This window comes from Musca autumnalis, unplaced genomic scaffold (assembly GCF_047663935.1).
Source record: "Musca autumnalis isolate F117 unplaced genomic scaffold, ASM4766393v1 scaffold_1, whole genome shotgun sequence".
In the NCBI taxonomy this organism is placed as follows: domain Eukaryota; kingdom Metazoa; phylum Arthropoda; class Insecta; order Diptera; family Muscidae; genus Musca; species Musca autumnalis.
Window position 1 is genome coordinate 57,545,037 of NW_027411644.1, and position 21,672 is coordinate 57,566,708.

Consider the following 21,672-nt stretch of genomic DNA (forward strand, 5'->3'; position numbering starts at 1 on the left):
AAAAGTTGTGAAACCTACGAAAATATCATTAAGGTAAATTTTGTAGAGAATTTTGATAGCTACAACATTTTCTTTATTCCCATTTTGATGGGACTTGCCGTTAAATCGCAAAAACCTAAACAACCCCTAAAAATGTCATCTTGACGCTCCGGCGTTTTTTTATTTTATTTTTCTCATCTATGAACATTGTAGTTTCAGAATCCGAAAAAACTTCCCAGGTGTAAGCACCTTCCATTTAAATTTGATTCAAGAGCACCGTGATAAGTATGTCTACTTGGATCAAAAGTATGTCTACTTGGGTAGATCCGACTATGAGTGTCAGATCGCCCATCTATGCATTCAGACACTGTAATCACGCTACAAGTCGCAATTTTGTAGAGTTATGCCAAATGAACTGTATGGAACTATCTAGTTCACTACTCAGTTCCAATCGCCCACCTTATTTGTTTGAACAAACTGCATATCGTCTGCTCCGTCGGAAAAGGTCGTAAGTCCCTTTCAATAAATTTTTCAGGAGGAAGAAAAAACATTACAGCGCTTTCTGTATTAAAGATTTTATTATGGTGGTAAAGGCAGTATTTTTCATTTATTTATTCCGTTTCAATACCTGTACTTTGTTTGATAAAATTCCGTCGCGTTTGGGAGATATTTGGATGTCTTTGGACTTACGACCTTTTCCTTGTACAGTTTTGTATTTTTGTGGGGACTTACGACCTTTTCCTACAATTTACGGACGTTTTTAAAATAAAATATTTATACTTTATAAAACAATGTGGAAAGGGTATTATAAGCTTGTTTTGTCCAATATTCGTGTAACATCGCGAAGAATTCGTCCCTCCCCTTGCCATTTTTTCATATCTTGACGAGATAAAGCGATCTAGCTATGTGTGTCCGTCCATCCATAAACAATTGTAATAAAACTCCAGTCCTCAATTTTAGACCGATCGTCACGAAATTTTGTGAAATGGACCAAACCCACAATTTTTACCCGACTTTTTAGCTGTCCTGTAGATCGCAGGAATATTCCGATCGAAGCGAAATTTTAAGAATGATTTAAGTTTAAGACAAAGAATGAGCTTGCAATTTAACATGGTGATGAGATAATTATTAGCGGGTTTAATGGACCAAAACTTTTGTGTGAAATCTTATATAAAAAAGACAATGTGTGTATGTTTGTATGTTCCGCATAGACTCAAAAACGGCTGAACCGATTTTTTTTTTTTTTGAAAATTTCAAAGACTATACCACGAACATCCGAGGTGAAAATAGGCTTTATATTTTTTGAATTTCGGAGGGGATGGGGGCATTTTTTAAAAAACGCTTTTTTGCAAAAGTTATCAAAGTATCGGTCAGAAAATTAATTTTCGAGGCAGCGGTTGTTGAATCTCCGACCCTAAGTACTTATTCCACGTAATTTTCGGATTATGCACAGGGATGTCCCTTGGTGGAAGTAGGCTATATATTTTGCTGAATTTCAGAGGAGCGGGTTACACCTGTGCCCTAGAGAAACCACAAATTACCAGTTGATAAAGTTAAGTAAGATATACGACAGTAAAAACAGTAAAAATTTTATTTTTTTTACAATTTTTTCAATATATGAGGTATTTGAACACATACAGCATCCCAATTTGTATCAATGGAAAGGCCAGAAGTCCATCTTTCATAATCAGTTCGCTTATAGGGGAAAATAGATTTCAAATGTAAATTGTCGTTGCAATATAGAAATTATCACATTTTTGTTCAAAAGTTTGCTCCACAGGCTCCGCCAAATATCATCCGATTATCATCCAAAGGTGTAGGCTAGTTCTTTACATTATACCCCAACCATGGATGACGTTAAACATTATATCTGAACTACATTAGCTGTAGTATTCTTTTAAAGTAAACATTTTCCTGTGGACTTACGACCTTTTCGTACTCAAATTTGTACGTTTTGTGGACTTACGACCTTTTCCGACAAGGGCAAAACATATAGAAAAACGCGACATACTACCATTTTCTTTGTATCATACGACGTGTTTTGACTTGTACTATCATCCTGTAACAAAAACGCTATTTCCAAAAAAAGTGGACTTACGACCTTTTCCGACGGAGCAGACGATATACCTAATATCACACGTTAGTTTTTATGACGTTACTCGTACGTTTTGGAACTAGTACAGTGTACTAGGAACTAGATTACTCAACTCTACAAGTTTGATATGATCGTCTCTGAAATTTGTATTGTCCCTGAACGGTATAAACATATTCTTGTTGGTAATGGTCGGATTACATTTATGAGCAGTAATCAACAAAAATTATTGTGGTGTAAATAGCTAACGTTTCCTTTCTTGCGAATATCCCATTGCTTTTTTATACCCTTAGCCTTGAGGCTAAATGGCCTCCATTCGAAATAAGGGTTGTTGACCTAAAGCATTTCTGGACGAAATCCGTTTCATAAAATTTGGAGTTGATTTAACACTGCCCGTCCGTCTGGTGCTCGCGATATCTTTCAAACGGATGAACTGATTAAAGCAAAACTTTACATATCCATATCAGTCCACTCGATTACCTCCTCCACAAAAGTTCAGAATTTCTGGCCAAAAAGGCTAACTGTCAAAGGGAGTATCTGACTTGATACAAACTTAGCTCATACTTATATTTCTGGCGGAAATACATCAGGTCCCAAACTCCAAAAAAGTGGCCACAAAATTATCAAAACCCACCAAAATTAAATAAAGTGAAAAAAGTATTTTGGTTTGGTATTCGGTATTCGATCTGTCCATAGATGGACGTCTCAATTCCTAGCTCAAGGTCTGATTGTCCATTTTCGGATGAAAAAAGATAATCGTGGGATATTAATGGGTAATTCTTTGAAAAAAGTTATGCAGAGGCAAATACTCGTATGGGCGTAAATGACAGGAGTAAAATTTTTAAGATGGGACAATAGAGACTTCTCTCATGTTAATGAGTGCTCTCCGTTTTATAAACCCCGTCGGGGCTTCTATCTATAAAAGGCATTCTTCGAAGGACTTCTCTTTATAGACGACCCACTTTGACTGGCTCCTATTAGTACAATACCGCCTAGAAGAGGTGATTTTTAAAGAAGACCCCTTTTAATGGGCTACAATTTATAGATTACCACCGTTGATTGGCGTTTTTCTATAGAAGACCACGTGGGCACGTGGAGAGGCTTCTATTATTATTAACATATCTCCTTAGAGTGCTTTTTATCTATAGAAGATTTTGTAAAAGGGACTTCAATTTATAGAAGAACTTTCTTGAGAGGCGTTCGTCTACGGAAGATCCTATTAGAAGGCTTCTATTATAAGAGGGATTATAGAAGAACCCCTTTGACGGGGCAATCGTCTACAGAAAATCCTATTAGAGGGCTTCTATCAATAAAGTATCCCTTAGAAGGGCTTCTATTTGTAGAAGGAAGCCCCTTTTGGAGGGACTTATATTTATAAAAACTCAACATGGAACGGCTTCTCTTTATAGAAGACCAATTTGGAAAGACTTCTCTTAATAAAAGATCCCCTTACGTATAATAGTTGTTAAAAACGAACTGCCAATGAGTTATATTATTTCCTCGTTTTTATGAAATAACTCATACACAAATTAACTATGTTACTGAACTAGTTCACTGGGTTTAAGGGATGACCCCCACTTGTAAGGCCCAATTTAAGCCAATTTTCATGAATTTTTTTCCGAGAAAACTGTGAAAGTTTTTTGAAGATAGATGTTTTACCATCTGAAAGAGCACAGCTTAATCTACTTCCTGGATTTTTCTTGTTGAAAAATATTACGTAGTCTTGTGCCAATTTTCTGTCTACCAAGATTTGTTTTTATTAAAGCGTTTTGCGGTGCCAACTCTAGCTCGAAAAGCAATAAACCGATCGTCACTTATTTTTTTATGCTTGTTTAGAACATAAAGATCTAGTCCTTCATCGATCAATTTTGTAAAAAATATTAGGTTTTAGGGAAATGGTGGAACCAAAAAGTCATAATTTCAATTTTTAACTTAAAAAACAGACGTTTTTGGTCATAAAACTGTCACAAAATTATGTGACAATCGGTTCATTAGTTTTTTAGCTATAATTGATACCGTTTTTAAAATGCCATTTCGAGAAAACACGTTTTAAGTTTCACAATCAATTTTTCCCTTCCAACACTCATATTTCAGTCAATTTTGATCCGATCGACTTGAAAGTTTTACCACATATTCAATGCTACTTATACTTTTAAATAGGCTCATATTTTTTCGATTTTCTGAAATTTACAAGTGGTCGTCACCGCTTAACAACTCTATTACTCCCACAAACATCCTCGAAGGGAGCAGGGGACTTCTCCCATATTAATAGATGTACGTTGATTCATATCTTAAGTTGTTCATGGCTGAAATACCCAGGAAACGTTGCCTACATTATACTGCGGTTTTTTTGCCACAGTTAAAAATGTGATGTTTTAAAGCCTCGGAATCGAATGTATCGGCCATTCAGTGTTCAAGGCGTGTGTACATGTCCTCTTAGAGGGCCTTCTATAAATAGAATTCCTTGAAGAAAAAACACTTAGAGAAGCTTCATTAACTGCGACGTCTTAAATTTCTACTTACAGCAAATTTTCAATATATTCATCAATGATATTGGCAACTGTTTTGAACATTCACAATTCCTTTTATATTTCATTCGAGAAGCTTTATTGACGAAATTGTAAACAAACAATTAAGAAAATATCAGGCAGCTGTGCTGACGGAGATATACCCTCAGCCACTGACAAAAAAAGCGAACACGATAACTATGCCGTATATTAAATATGTTATATTTATATAGTAGCAGACCCCGGCCCGCGTTGCTGGCCCGTCGTAATGAGTTTTAATGATAGTGGACTTTATGTTTGACAATTCAAAAATTTATATTTTCTACCTCACTTCTTCGGTCCATTGTCAAACCGAGGAGGATTTTAAATTTATCAACAGATTTTGTGTGTAACCTTTCTTTTCTCTTACGGTCTTTGTCGGATTTTTTCGCCCATTAGGGCTGTTTAGGACTTATTATCGTCCATGTCCTCTGTCTTTGTCTTAAAGCGATCTAGTTATAAAAATTAAAATAATGGTAGAGTCGAATTCTCCCGTTTATTGAGTTAATATGTACTAGTTTTGAATGGCTGTTGGATCGTTGAACCTCACCATTTAAGGAAATTTTTAACTATATCGTTTTTCTCGATCGGGGGGCGGAACCACAGTTGTCTCGAAAATTAATTTGCAAGCCGATGCACTCATAAGTTTGGCAAATATAGCGATTATAAAACAGTAGGCCCCCCAAATTTGTCTACAAATATATAGCATATTAGACCAGGGGACATTCCTGAACATTTTCTAAAAATGTCATAAAATTAAATTCAGTAGTTTTAGAAAAATAATGTATTGAAAAGATTGGGTGTGGTCCGGTATTTTAGCTCCAAATATGTACCTAGAGTACACACAAACCTATTGCCTCCCAAACTTTATGCTGAAACCGATATAATCATAAGTTTGGTTTATACGTATAACGTTTAAAAGAAAGACGTGGGGAAGGTACCCTACTTCCTCCGAAATTATGAAGCAAAAGGCTCCTGAAATTCGTCTACAAATATATAGCATTTTGGACCACGGGACATTCCTGAACATTTTCTGAAAATTGCATGAAATTAGGTTCAGTAGTTTTCAAAAAATAATGTATTGAAAAGAATGGGTGTGGTCATTAGTTTTCAAATATAAAAAAGGCGTGGTGTAGTTACCCCACCTCCTCCGAAATTCATAAAATATACATAACAACGGCAAACCTTGAACTTTTGCTGCAAATTTCATGGAAATAGGTTCAGTAGTGTTGGAGATATAACATATTTAAAAAAACAGGCATGCTCGGGTCTTTTGGCCGCAAAGAAGTGCCTGGATTGTATATTAATTCGTAAATTCTTAAACCGATACATTTGTAATACAGTCGGACCTCGATTATCCGTGATGGTCGGGACCGGAGGCATTACGGATAATCGATTTTCCCGGATAATGGAGGCAATGGTTTTATGTAGTTTTTGAACATATTTTTAAGTAAAAATGGCATAATGGCATATGAAAATCTGCAATTGTTATTAAATTTGTTACGGTAATCCACCAAATTTTAGAAGGATATATAATATAATCATCATCAGAGTCATCTGAATTGACTTTGCCCCATGGTTTTTATGATACCATAAATACACAAATTGTGTCGCAAATTAATTTCCAAATAGATACATTCGTAATTATTGTAAATATAGAATTTTTAAAGAAACAGAGTATAGGGGAATTACCCCTCCCCTTCCGAAATTCAATAAATTTCACCGTGGTTCATTCCTGTACATTCCATGACAATTTCAGGAAAATCAGTTCAGTAGTTTTTGTAGAAAAAGATTTAAATTAAAAATTAAACAAGTGAGCCAAGGCTATAGTCGGGTCGGGGCCGACTATGTGATACCCTACACCACTACCCCTGTTCATAAGCTTTTTTTTGAAACGCATTAAAGTGCATCGACAGTACAACCCAAATAAAAAATGGAAAAATGGGATGTATGCCAACCATCAATAGGCTTCTTTCTCTGTTAGACCACCATCAACCCACAAAATTTCGTGAGGATCCGATCAAAATTTCGTAGTGTGATTGCACAAAAATGGAAAAAGGGATGCATTACCGACTATTGCGATATCTCTGTTGTTTGACCACCTATGACAACCTACTTCACATTGTTGTAAAGGTGATATTTTCTACTTTCCTTGCCAGTTTTTGCTTTCGATATACCTCCTACAGAAGGGAGATATTAACTTTGAAATAAAACGTTGATCTTTTTTCCAAATATTTTTTTTTCACATTCCGACCCCTAAATAATATCCGACCATTATCAAAAATCAAAAGGTTTTTTCCTCCGTGGGACCCCCAATAACACCCAAAATTTCGTGACGATCCAATTAAAATTGCGACCTGTAGCGTGATTTCCAAAAAAGTGGAAAAATGGGATGTATTACCGACTATTGCGATATATCGGTTATTTGGATACCCACATTGTAATGATGGGATTTTTTACTTTCATTGCTTTTGGAAGGTCCCGAACCAAAGCTGTGATATTCGTCATTATTATTAAAATCGCAAAAATGAAAAGTTGTGTTCTATTAGCGGCTTTTGCGATATCTTCGTTGTTTGACCACCTACGACAACCTACTTTACATCATTAGAAAGGTGATATTTTCTACTTTTATTGTCAGGTTTTGCTTTTGGTATACCCCGTATAGAAACTGAGATATTCGCTTTGATAAAAAAACGTTGTCTTTTTCTCCAAATAAGTTTTTTGCCCATTACGACCCCTATATATTATCCGACCTTCACAAAAATCAATAGGCTTCTTCATCTGTGTGACCCCCATCAACCCTCAAAATGTCGTGACGATCCGATCAAAATTGCGAACTGTAGCGTGATTTCCAAAAAAGTGGAAAAATGGGATGTATTACCGACTATTGCGATATCTCCGTTATTTGGTCACCTGCGCCGACCTAGTTTACATCATTGTAAAGATGGGATATTCTACTTTCATAGCTAGGCTTTGCTTTTAGAAAGTCCCCAACCAAAGCTGTGATATTCGTCATTATAATTAAAATCGAAAAAATTAAAATTTGGGATTTATTTGCGACTATTGTGATATCTTTGTTGTTTGATCACATACGAGAACCTACTTTACATCATTAGAAAGGTGATATTTTCACTTTTATTGTCAGGTTTTGCTTTTGGTATACCCCGTATAGAAACTGAGATATTCACTTTGGAAAAAAACGTTGTCTTTTTATCCACATTAAGTTTTTTGCCCATTCCGACCCCTAAATATTATCCGACCATCACCAAAATCAATAGGCTTCTTCCCACATAGCCAGATCGACTCAGCTCGTCGAGACATTCATTTTGGTATATATAAGTATGGGTCTACGACCATTATTTCGATGCGTTACAAACTTTTTGGCCAAAACCAACTTATAATACCCTCCCCACATAGTGGTGTAGGGTATAAAAACGGCACCTTGTGGTACTTTTATAGCGGCTCTTAAAATAAAGGACGAAAAGAACATTGAAGGAACCAAGTTAGAAGATCGAAATGTTCCACGAAAATAATCCTCATTCGATTTGACTGAAGACATGTAATCTCAAAAATAAGCTAAAGCAACAGCTAACAAAGATATAAAGCTAATTCCCGAGGGCTTATAGGGTCCCCAGCAAAATATTCATCACGCCATAACTCGAAAGTTCGACTCACGGCGGATCTGTTCTTCGGGGTTCTTAATATACTCACCAAGGACATCCACCCCCAAAAGGAATTATCTCTTCCCCAGACTTTCACCTCCATTTTGTTGCATAGTGAAATAAATTGAATGTAATATAGGCATCTGAGTTGCAAATATTTTGAACACCACTGAACACCGGCAGTTTTTGTTGTATCGATAACACCGCTATAATTATATATGAAGGATTATTGTTCCTATTTCTGTTGATTGGATGTGTAAGTGGATTAATTAGGTCCACTGTTTATAATACCTACTCTACAGACGTCTTAGAATATACGCTGGAAATTTCTAAAACTGTTCTATTTCTGTTTCTTTTATAAATTTGGGATCTGTTTGTAGGGTCATTAGGCCCACCACTTCTATTATTAGTTATAAGCTGCGCATATTTTGGTTTATATAAAACCGACTTGATCTTTGTTTGCTTATTTCTAAGAAAACAGTTTGTCCTCAAATATTGAGGATCTATGTTCTATTGAAGAAGTTTGTTCTCTACTATTGAGGGCCTTCCTTTTATACAAAAAAATGGGACCTCACCTATTGAACGCCCTCATATACTGGGAAATATTATTCTATCGAAGAATAGTTGCTCTTCAATTCCTTAAAAAATCGTTTTTCTATTCAAAAAGTTGTAATCTTCCTTGCAAAGTGCAGATTTTTCCATTGGTGATAATAATAATATTGATGTGTTAAAATCACACACATAAAATGTGTTATTTATTGTCGTTTGTTTTTAGAAAATAATTCATATTTTTAGATTTGTCTCTATAACCGGAAATGCGCCATTAAAATTATGTGGGTAGTCTTCTTGTTTATTTTTGTGTGCAGGCGCGGAGGCGGCACTTGTGGTCGAGTTAATTTGTTCCATAAAAGTGACACAATATTCCTGGAATTTATGCACAAACTCATCCATAATAGCTGAGTGTCTCGAAAGCACACACACACACTCAGATACAGTACATTAGTGTTTGTTATTAACAACAAATGTCGTATAATTTTTTGTTTTCTATTTTTCCACATCTCGTCTCGTTTCGCGTTTTCTTTCTAAACAACATAAAATTGATCAAAGCAAATAATATTGACATTTTCGCTTGGCACTAATTTGGATATTTTTCTTTCATATTTTCTGTTTTTGCTTTTTTATTTCTTCTTTTGCAGTTCCTTACAACCAAGGCGCCAACGTTCTACAAACGATGACGCAGGTGGTCGTAGCAGTCACAGTGTACTGCCCCACTATTCCAATTCGATGCGTGTGCGTAAAACAGCCACTGGCAACAACAACAACAACAACGAAAATGACACCAGTCTACCAGTGCCCCAGCATACGCGTGCCGCCTCAACACCATCCCAAATTGAAAACATCAGTGCCAGCAGCAGTGGTGGTGCCTTTGGCAGTAAATCTGATGCCATTGATAATGATTTGCGTCTAATTAAACCGCTCGAAAAGAAATATCAATCGACTTTGGATACAACGAGTATAGGTCGTGACGATGATTTGTTGTTGACAACGCCAGCAGCGGTGATCAAAGGTGATGGTAGCGGTGCTAAATCACCGGCAACATCACCAACCTCCAAATCGAAAACTTCACAACTGCAACGTGAACAAAAACGGGCAGCCTCCGAAAGTCCAACGAAGACAGGTCACGGTAAACGTAGCCAGTCAATGAGCAGTGGTGAAAAACCATCCAGCCACTTGCAACATGTCCACCAACAGAAACGTAGTCTAGATGTGACAAGTACAACGGGGGCGGCTAAACAGCATAAATCGGGTGGTGGTTCAAGTTCGGCAACATCATCACCACCATCAGCTGCCGGTGGGGGCAATGCAACAAATATCTTGCCCACGCAAGAGCTATTGGCTCAGCTGTTAAAGGGTTCCAGTGAAAAGTTGTTGTCGGAACAGCGTCAACAAATGTTTGCGGTAAGTTTTTTTATTGGTGTTTTATTTTATTGATTGAATTTCACACAAAGTGATGTTACGGGGAATGTTTAGAGGTTATTGTAATTTCTTTTTTGCGAAATAAATCTGCCACCATTTATTGATGATTGATTAAACTGTACTACAAAATTGAACTTTTTTAAAATTACAAGAAACCCCGCACAGATTATGAAAGTGGACCGAAAAAAAAGAAGAAACGTGTATCGGCGTTTTGAAAGTTTACGTCAGTAAGTAACCTTAATATGCGTGGCAAGTTCCGCCCATTTCTACAGGTTTTGAAATATTCGACATCAGATTCCTTGGAATTATTGCATTTTAGGTATAAAGTGTCTTTGGCAATATTACTGACAACAATGCGGGGTATCTTTTTATTAAAAAAATTAATCCTCATGCGAGTCACTAAAGGGGTCTTTTTGGTCCCTTTTTTCAAGAACCTTTAAAAACTCCTTTAAAATGTGATCGTATCAAATCAAAATTTTCTACAAAATTATTTTTCATACAATTTTACTATAGGTCCCCAAATACACCAAAACTCTAAATCGTAAAATTATCTTCAACATTCAAAAGTTTCCTGAAAGGCGTTATATGTAGACAGAACCTCCTCCAGATATGTGTTTTAAATGTAGAAGCCATTCAAAGGGTCTTCTTTAAATAAAACGCCTCCAAAGGCGGCATTTCTTATTAGAAAGCCTTCAAAACCTTCTATAGAGAGACTTCTCACAACATTCTCCTGTACATAGAAGCCTTCTCACAACATCCCCGAAAGGACAAGGGAGACTTATTTCATATCAACGAGCGCACGCTGCTTCATACTGGTTCAGTGATTTGGGACCTATTGTTTATCGCCGAGTCCGAACGTCGTGTCTTACGATGTTTGGCATGGCTAAAATACTCAGAAAATGTCGACAACATTACACTGAGGGGATTTGACACCGCCGAAAATTTTGATGTTCTGGCCAGGGATTGAACCGTAGATCTTCTCAGCGCAAGGCGAACCTGCATACCACTGCTGCACCACGGTGGCTCCCAATAATGCAGACACCAGTCTAATAATGGGAAATCATAAGCGAACTCTTTAGTTATAGGAACCCCTATGAAGCGGTCTTGAAGTACCTATATAGCGAGTCTCTGAAGAAGTTCCTCTAACGGGGTTTCTATAGAAAGAAGTTTTTCTAAAGGGTTTTCTACAAAGAGAAGTCCTTCTAAGAGGGGCTGCCATGGCCGGAAGCCCTTCCAAAGAAGGTATTCTATAAACGAAGCTCTTCTAAGTAGGTCTTCTATCGATAGAAACCTATGCAAGGGGTTCTGCTATAGATTGAATCCTTTTTAAAGGAGCTAACTTTAGACAAAATACCATCTTAGGATATGTTATATAAATAGAAGGCTCTCCATAGGGATTTAAAAAAAAAACTTTTAAAGTGTCTTCTATAGATATAAAACTCCACCCCCAAGAGCGTCTTCTATAGCCAAAAGCCAAAGCAGAGTGTATTCTGTAGATAGAAGTCCCTTCTGGGAGTTCTTCTTTGGCTAAAAACCTCTATAAAGGGATATCCTCTGGATACAAGCACATCCAGATAGCGCCCTTATAATGGAAACACGCCCTAGTGGGTCTTCTGTAGATAGAATCCGTTTCAAGAAGTTATTTTATAAATAGAAATCCCTCCAAGGAGGTCTTCTATAGATACAAACCTCTTAAATAAGTTCTTCTTTAGATAGAAGCCCCTCTAAGGGAATCTTCTATTATTTAAAGCCTCTCCCAGGAGGTCTTCTATAAACGGAAGGCCCTCCAAAGTGGTACTATATCTGTTAAAGCCCTCTAAAAGGAGGTCATCTATACGTAGAAGTCCGTCCATGCAGCTTTTCTATCTCCAAAAGCCCCTCCAAGGAGGTCTACTATAGATAGAAGCTCATCCAAGGAGGACTTCGGTAGATAGAAGCCCCTCCAAAGAGATCTTCTGGGGATAGAAGCCACACCAATGAGGTATTCTATAGATAGAAGTCCTTGTAAGGATGTCTTCTACCTATATAAGCCCTCTAACAAGGTTTTCCCTCTACAGAAGTCCTTTTAAGGAGGCCTTCTATACACAGAAGCCCCTCCAAAGGATTATTCTATCTATGGAAGCCCCTCTAAAGAGGTCTTCTATACATAGAAACTATTCTAAGGGGGTCTTCTATACATAGAAGCCTCTCTTAGGGGGTCTTCTATATATAGAAGAACCCATAAGGGGATTTCCATGAAAAAATACCTTTTAGGAGGGGCTTCAATAAATAGAAGACCTTTTTGGAGGAGCTTCTATAGACAGAAGCCCATCTAAGGAGGTCTTCTACCTATATAAGCCCCTCTAACAAGGACTTCTCTGTAGAGAAGCCCTTTTAAGGAGACCTTCTATACACAGAAGCCCCTCCAAAGGGTTATTCTATCTATAGACGGCCCTCTAAGGAGGTATTCTCTACATAGAAACTACTCTGAGGGTGGATGGGCTTCTACCTGTAGAATACCTCCTTTGAAGAGCTTCTACATACAGAAGGCCTCCTTGGATGGGGACACCACTTGGAAAGGCTTACACCTGTAGAAGACCTTGGAGGGGAGTCTATCTACAGAAGACCTTCTTGGAAGGGCTTTTATCTATAGAAGACCCCCTTTAAGGGGCATCTATCTGCAGAAGACGTCTTGGGAAGGGCTTTTATCTTTCTATCGAAACCCCATTGAAAGGGCCTTTGTATATAGATCTCCTTGAAGGAGAGCACCCTATCTATATAAACCTTGTTGGGGCGACTTCTATCTATAGGAGACCCCTTTGGAGGGGCTTTTATCTTTAGAAACCTTCTTAGGGAGACTTGTATTTATAGAAGATATCCAAGGGTAAATCTCCTTGGAAAACATATAGAAGATCAACTTGGCTTCTACGTATAGAAGACCTCCTTGGGGGTGTTTCGACCTATAGAAGACCTCCTTGGCTTCTACTTTGGAGGGATTTAAATATATAGAATACCTCCTTGGGGGGGACTTCTACAGCCACTCTAAGTAGGTCTTAGAGTGGCTTCTATAGAGAGGCCTTCTTTGGAGGGGCTGCTATAGATAGAAGACCTCCTGTGTAGAACTCCTATGTATATAAGACCTGCTTGGAGGGACTTCTATAGATAGAATATCTACAGAAGTCCCTACAAGGAGGACTTCTATCTATAGAAGCCTCTCCTAGGGGGTCTTCCTCTGCATGGAGGACTTCTATATATAAAAGCCCCTCCAGGCAGGTCTTTTACCTATAGGACAACCCCCCAAGTAGATCTTCTATTTCCAATGATATTTTCTTCTACCTCCAATGAGATCTTCTATCTTAGAAGCCTCTCCAACGAAGTGTTCTATCTATAGAAGCCCCTTCAAGGAGGTCTTCTATCTATGGAATCTCCTTCAAAGAGATCTTCTATCTATAGAAGCCCCTCCAATGAGGTATTCCATCAGTGGAAGCTTCTTCATGGAGGTATTTTATCTATTGAGTCTCCTTCAAAAAGGTCTTCTATTATAGATACAAGCCCTTCCAAGGAGGTTTTCTATAGATAAAATCTCCCCCAAGAAGGTTTTCTATAAATTAACAGTCCTTTAATAGATAAAAGCCTCGCCAAAGAGGTCTTCTTTAGATGTAAGACCCTCCCAAAGAGGCATTCTATCTAAAGAAGCCCATCTAGGGAGGTCTTCTGTCTATTAAAGCCCCTTCAAGGAAGTCTTCTATACATAGAAGCCCCTCAAGGAGGTCTTCTATAGATTAAAGCCCCTCCAAGGAGGTCTACTATCTACTGGTCTACTCTAGAAATCTGCACACATAAGCCTTGAAGTCTTTTCACTGAAGCTGTCTATAGATAGAAGCCCCTTCAAGGTGTACTTCTGTACAAAGAAGCCACTACAAGGAGGTGTTCTATAAACAGAAGCTATACCAAGAAGATCTTCTATATATAAAAGTCCCGTCTAGGCGGTCTTGTATAGATAGGTTTCTATAGAAGCTCCTCTATGGAGCCATTCTACAGGTAGAAACCCATCCGCGGGGTTCTTCTTTTTATGGAAGCCTCACCAAGATGAAACCCCATTTGTGTATTGAAGCCCCACTAGAGAATCTTCTTTAGATTGGACGTCTTCTATAGATAGAAGCTCCTCCAAAAACGTCTTCTGTTTATCGAAGCCCCTCCAAAAAGGTACGAAAGAACACCTCCTCCCCACCAAAAAAATATCAATAGAACCCCTCCAAAGGCGACTTCTATCTATAGAAGCCCCTATAGATAGAAATCTATAGAAGCCCCTCCATGAAGGTCTTCTGTCTATCGACTTCTACCTATAGAAGCCCTTCCTCAGAGGTCTTTTACATATAGGATCCCCTCCAAGGGGATCTTCTATCTCCAATAAAATCTACTTCTGCCTCCAATGAGACATTCTATCTTAGAAGCCTCTCCAAGGAAGTGTTCTATCTATAGAAGCCCCTTCAAGGAGGTCTTCTATCTATGGAAGCTCCTCCAAAGAGTTCTTCTATCTATAGAAGCCCCTCCAATTAGGTATTCCATTAGTGGAAGCTTCTTCATGGAGGTATTTTATCTATTGAATCTCCTTCAAAAAGTCTTTTATACACAGGAGCTCCTGCCAGGGGGTCTTTGGAGGAGTTCTATCATAGATACAAAACCTTCCAAGGAGATTTTCTATAGATAAAAGCTCCCCCAAGAAGGTTTTCTATAAATAAAAGTCCTTTAATAGGTAAAGGCCTCGCCAATGAGGTCTTCTTTAGATGTAAGCCCCTCCAAGGAGGTCTTCTATGGGCCAAAGCCCCTCCTAGGTATCTTCCATTTATGAAAGCCTATCCCAAGGATCTGCTTTCTAGGGCGTATTCTATATATGGAAGGTATACATAGAATTCCCTCCAAGGGGTCTGATGTACATAGCAATGGGTCTACTATACATGGCTTTCTCCAAGGAAGTCTTTTAGACTTTAGAAGCCTCCCATGGAGGTCTTCTATAGATTAAAGCACCACCAAATAGGTTTTCTGTCTATAGAAGCCCCTCCAAAGGAAACTTCTATCTATAGCAGCCATTCCATGTAGGTTTTTTGTCTATAGAAGCCCCAATGTGGACTTCTATACATAGAAGCCACCCCCACTCCCCAAGGAGGCATTCTATCTAAAGAAGCCCATCTTCTGTCTGCTAAAGCCCCTCCAAGGAAGTCTTCTATACATAGAAGCCCTCCAAGAAGGTCTTCTATAAATTAAAGCCCCTCCAAGGAGGTATACTATCTATTGGTCTACTCTAGAAATCTGCACAAATAAGCCTTGACGTCTTTCCACTGAGGCTTTCTGTAGATACAAGGCCCTTCAAGGTGTACTTCTGTACAAAGAAGCCACTCCAAGGAGGTGTTCTATATACAGAAGCTATACCAAGGAGGTCTTCTATAGAAAAAGTTCTCATCAAGGTGGTCTTGTAGAGATAGAAGCCAATCTAAGGAGGCTTTCTATAGATATATGTGGTCTTCTATACATAGAAGTCACCCCACCCCACGAGGTATTCCATCTAAGGAAACCCCTTCAAGTAGATCTTCAGTCTATTATAGCCCCTCCAAGGAGATCTTCTACCTATTACAGCCCCTCTGAGGATGTACTCCATACATAGATGCCACCCAAGAAGGCATTCTATCTAAAGAAGTATATCCAGGGTGGTCGAAGCCTCTCCAAGAAGGTCTTCTATACATACAATTCCCTCCAAGGAGGTCTTCTATATATGAAAGCCCCTTAAATTAGGTATTTTATGGATAGGAGTCCGCTACAATGAGATTTTCTATAGGCAGAAACCCCCATACCCCCCTTTGACACCTCCCAGGGGATTTTCTCAAGAAGTACTCTACATATAGACGCATCGGCAACGATTTGTTCTGCCTCCAAGGAAGCCTTTCTATAGATAGAAGCCCCCCAAGGAGGTCTTCTATATATAGGATTCCCTCCAATTAGGTAGTCTATTGATAGAAACCCCCTCCAAGGAAGTCTTTTATAGAGAGAAGCCCCTACAGCGATGTTTTCTATTGGTAGAAGCCCCTCCAAGAAAGTCTTCTGTAGATAGTAGCCCCTTCAAGGATGTTTTTTTTTAAAGTAGACGTTCCTCCCAGGAGATTTTCTATATATAGAAGCCCCTCCAAGGAAGTTTTCTATTATTGGAGCCTATTCATATAAGTCTTTTTTATATTTAAGCCCCTTCAAAGTCGTATTTTATATGTAGAATCCCCTCCAAAGAGGTCTTTTATGTATAGGAACCCCTTCAAAGAGAAGTTTTCTGCAGATATAATTCCCTCCAAGGCGGTTTTCTGTAGATAGGAACCCCTCCAAGGATGTCTTCTATAGATAGAGCCATTTCGAGAAAAAATAACAAGTAAGCGAAGGCTATAGCCGGACGGGGCCGACCATGAGATGCCCTACACCACTACCCTGGTATATGTCCTCCAGGAAATAAAATGTAGACCAAATTTTTTTTATACAAAAGTAATGGTCCTTTCCACCCGTCCATTCCAATAATATCAGATCCTTATCCAAAATTGTAGGCATCTTCTTCTACCTAAACTCTTACCTCGTGCAAAATTTCGTGATTATTTCGTGATAATTGCGACCTCTAGCGTGTTTATGATACACTACAAACCAATACCGGGGAATATTAGGCTGTAACTCTGTTATCTTATCATGTACACCAACACAATTGACATCAAAAGAAAGGTCAAGCGTTCCTCTCCCAAGTATAGCCTACTTACCCGGAATGTCTCTTCCAGGAATAAAGATAAAAGCTGTATATTAAAAATTTTCATAATTTTAACACAAAAGTTGGGGTCTATTTAACCCTCTAAATATTATCTAAAAAACTATAAAATAAATCTCGTCAACATAATTGGCATCAGTGGAAAGGTCGAGAGATCGTCTTCCAAACATAACTCACGTGGGCGAAATGTTTCTTCCAGAAATAACGATTTAAGCTGTATATTAAAAATTTTCACAATTTTCACACAAAAGTTCTGGTCCATTTAAGCCTCTAAATAGTATCTGATCATCATCGCAAATTGCAAGCTTATACTTTGCCATATACTCTTACCTTATTTAAAATTTCGCGTTGATCGGACTATTATTGCGACCTACAGAGCCGCTACAAAAATTGGATAAATATCATGTTTTTGGTCCATTTCACCCGCTAAATATTTCACGATCATCACCAATAAAACAGGGATTTATTCTGGTCTGAACACGACCTCCGTACAAAATTTCGTGACGATCGGTCCATAATTGTGGCTTGGAGTTTGATTACTATTTATAATGGACAGACGGACGGACACACATCTCAAAATCGCTGTATTTCGTCGAGATATGACGATTGGTATACCACATTGGGGGTCTCCGACGAATATTTCGTGGTGTTACATGAATTTTTACCAAAACAAACTTATAATACCCTTTACACATAGTGGTGTAGGGTATAAAAATCCGTTAAAGGTGGTCTTTTATAAATGAAGCCCCTCTTAGAGGTGTTCTATTACTTTGACCTTACAGCGTATGCGATATGGCAGTACTTATACGCCTACGCACATATTCAGATTGTTGTTCTTCGTATTTCTTTTAGCATTACATCTACTATTACAAACCATTTAATTAAAATTACACATGTACTTAAATTTATAATACCAAACAAACCACACGTAATCGGAATATTATTCAACAACATTCAATTCCGACATATTCATGTTATTGCATAGTCGAGTAATTGAATGTCTGTCTAGTTATGGCTAATGGCAACCTCAGTGCCCTCTCTCAAAAATACGCAACAGGCAGCAACAGGTCCCTTTTTAATATTTATTGGCCCATCTGTTTTCTCTTGCAATATGGATTTTTTTCTTTTCTTTTCGTTTTCATTATTTCGCAACTCTTTTTTACGTTTGGTTTAACTCGTGGTACATTGCTGCTCCTGCTGCTGCTGTTGTTTCTTGTTGGTGGTTGTCGTCGTCTGGCTGGTTCTCTTTGTGATTCCAGCAATTTTTCAACCCCACATGAAACTCAGTCAATTACACACGTGAGTGTGTGCAACGGTGTGTAGCTGTGTGTATTCAATTTTTCGGTTTATATCTTTTGTTGTAATTTCTGCTACTGCTGGTCGATTACATTTACTTTGTTGTGGTTTTTCTCTATCATTTCCCATCAGACCAATTGCTTACTCTCTCTCTCAGGCAACTTTGTGCAATTTTCCATTACGTTACGCATGTTTCTGCTGGGTGATTCTCACCTAGTTGTTCACAGCAAGACAAACAACAAGCATAAAGATTTTACTCTGTTATTTGACCGATTACATGTGTTTTGTTGCTGTCTAGTAAGTCGTAAAGTTGTGAAAGGGAGGGGCAAGGGGAAGGAGAGCCAAATAGATAGTGGTTGTTTTGTTTCTTACCAAGAAAAAATACTAATTGGGAATATGAGGTAAAACAAGTGCCAAAGAGAGAACATCGATTATGAGAATCATGCCATTTGTGTTGTCTAGACACGAGACACGTGTGTGTTGTGCATTTTGCTTCACTCGTTCGTTTGTCGTGCGTGTGTTTCGTGTACTAACTGTATGGCATGACTATGCCCCAACATGATGAGGTGTGTGGTTGGATGGGTGCTTTAATTTTAAAGTGATTGTTGGCCGTTTTGTTGATGTTGCTGCTGCTGTTGTTGTTGGGTCATTTATATTCAATGCATATGGCAAAGAGTCTGTGTGTCTTTGGCTGTTTTACTCTTCTTCTTTTTCTTCTTGTTTCACACAAGGCCACTCGGTGGCAGTCGAAATTTATGTATATTTTGTTCATTTTGTTTTGCTATTCTATTTGAATAAAGTTTATTCTTTTGTGTAAATGTTTTCATGTTGGGTGGTGCTGTCAAATGAGACAGTACGAAAAATTAAAGAGTAAAAAAAGCTTTCGTGGAGCTTTTCTCTTATACTGCATAAGGAACAAGTAAAATTTAAAGAAGCGAAAACAAGCAACCCTTTGCCGTGGGTTGAGCTTAATGTTGAAATGTTGGTTTTTAAATACCGGTCATCTTAAACCAATCCTATAAAGTGAGGATCAATGTCCGTCTGAACTCAAAACAAAAAAACGTTAGACAATTCAATGTTTCCAAAAACAATTAAATTTTTAACAAATCTATTTGCTATTAAAGTTACAAAGAAATATATGGGGATTTCTGAGTGAAATCAGACACTTTCTCAAATTGGGTGTTTTGATTTCCTTTATTTAAGATGGTCTTCTACATATATGTATAAGAGCCCCTAGAAGCGGCTTTCAACCGTAAAAAGCCCACTTAAAGGGGCTTCTATATACAGAAGATTTAGATCTATAGAAGATACCCTTAGACGTATTTTAAACAGGTAAAACTACAGATAAGTTAAAAAACTCCAGTATTCTGAGTGAAATCGGACACTTTTCAAGATGGGTGTTTTGATTTACTTTTTTGACTTACAGTTCCAGAGTTATCGCGCCTTCAAAAAGTCAAATTCTGTAAAAACTATGTGCAAAGAAATACTCATAACTTCTTTAATATTGATTGTTGTTTTATCAGCTATCATCTAATAATAAATGGAAAAATATTTTGCAAAGTTGTTTTGGATGCAATCTTCGCAATTTTAAATTTAAAATCAGTTTTTATCAATGATAGTACTCTTCGATTTCTTTAAATTTGTTTGTATTAAACTATGATTAATTACAAAAATTTTAAGTCCTATTTGGTAGTGGTATTCGAATGATTAATATTTTTGCTTAATTTTTTTAATATTTGTCAATAGAATTTTTCCTTTATAATCGCGAAAAAATGTTTCTGTTTTTTATTAGATAGCTGATAATACAACAATAAATACAAAAAATTCTATTTGGGCCAATATTAAAGAAATTATGAGTATTTCTTTGCACATAGTTTTTACAGAATTTGATTTTTTCAAGGCTCGATATCTCCGGAAACGTAAGTAAAAAAACATCTGAAAATATACTAAAATGTTTTGCTGATGGGCAGCATCCCCAAGGCAAAAAATAAAGGAAACCAAAACATCCATCTTGAAAAAGTGTCCGATTTCACTCAGAATATTGGAGTTATTAACTTATCCGTAGCTTTACCTCTTTAAAGCACCTCTAAGGTATCTGTAGATAGAAGTCCCTTCAAGTGGGCTTTCTTCGGATGAAAGTCGCTCCTAGAGGCTCTTATATATGTAGAAGACCCTCTAGGGGTACCTATAGATGGGGTACGTCTTTAGTCAGTAAAACGTAACGAATTTTTATACCCTACACCACAATGTGGAAAGGGTATTATAAGTTTGTTTTGGTAAAAATTCATGTAACACCGCGAAATATTCGTCGGATACCCCCAATGTGGTATACCAATCTTCATATCTCGACGAGATAAAGCGATTTTGAGATGTGTGTCCGTCCGTCCGTCCGTCTGTCCATTATAAATTGTAATTATGGACCGATCGTCACGAAATTTTGTATGGAGGTCGGGTTCAGGCCAGAATAGATCCCTATTCTTATTGGTGATTATCGAGATGGCGATCAGATAATATTTAGAGGGTTAAATGGACCACAACTTTTGTATGAACATTTTTAATACACAACTTATATCTTTATTCCTGGACGAAAGATTCCGGACAAGTAAGCTACCCTTGGAAATGGAACGCTTGACCTTTCAATTGATGCCAGTTGTGTTGGTGTGCATGATCAGATAACAGAGTTACATCCCAATATTTTCAGTTATTCGTATATAGTGTAATCATAAACTCGTTAGAGGTCGCAATTTTATCCCAACAGTCAAGGAAATTTTCACCGGGTAAGAATTTAGGTCAACGAAGATGCCTACAATTATGAATGATAATCTGATATTATTAAGAGGGTGTAATGGACCATTACTTTTGTATGAAAAATATACAAATTTTATTCTTGGTCGATATTTTAATTTTTTGAGGACATATGTATATCGGCAAAGTAGCCGATTTTGATTTGTGAAAAGCTAATTCCCAGGGGTAAAGATATAGGGTATCACATGGTCGGTCCCGTCCGACTATATCCTTGGCTTACTTGTTTTATTTTATTTTATTTTTTATTCTATTTATTTATTAATTTATTAATATTACTTTTTTAGAGAGCGAAGAAGTTTGATCTTCTCCATATTTTTCCTCTGCTCTCTCACCTAAAAACTTAAAGTTCTTCAAAGTTTTAGGTAAGCCAGCAGCCAGGGTATCTTCTACAGAAATGAGTCATTATAATCCGGCCGACTATAGGGATCTTCTAAAAATAGAATCACTTTAAAGTATTTTGCTTCAGAAAAAATTGTAATTGGGTTTCCTCTTTTTTTCCTCGTACAAGACCTTCCAAAGGCTTCTTCTATGGACAGAAGTTCCTCT

At 37.5% G+C, this 21,672-nt stretch overlaps 1 protein-coding gene across 1 annotated transcript in view; it reads left to right on the forward strand.

Annotated features, from left to right (window-relative positions):
* Positions 1–21,672, forward strand: part of LOC141398150 (rho guanine nucleotide exchange factor 17) — a 443,900-nt gene that overhangs the window by 335,496 nt on the left and 86,732 nt on the right. Inside the window, exon 8 of the mRNA XM_073975385.1 lies at positions 9,476–10,238. Within this exon, the coding sequence (XP_073831486.1) occupies positions 9,476–10,238 (763 nt within the window). The remainder of the gene's footprint in view (positions 1–9,475; positions 10,239–21,672) is intronic.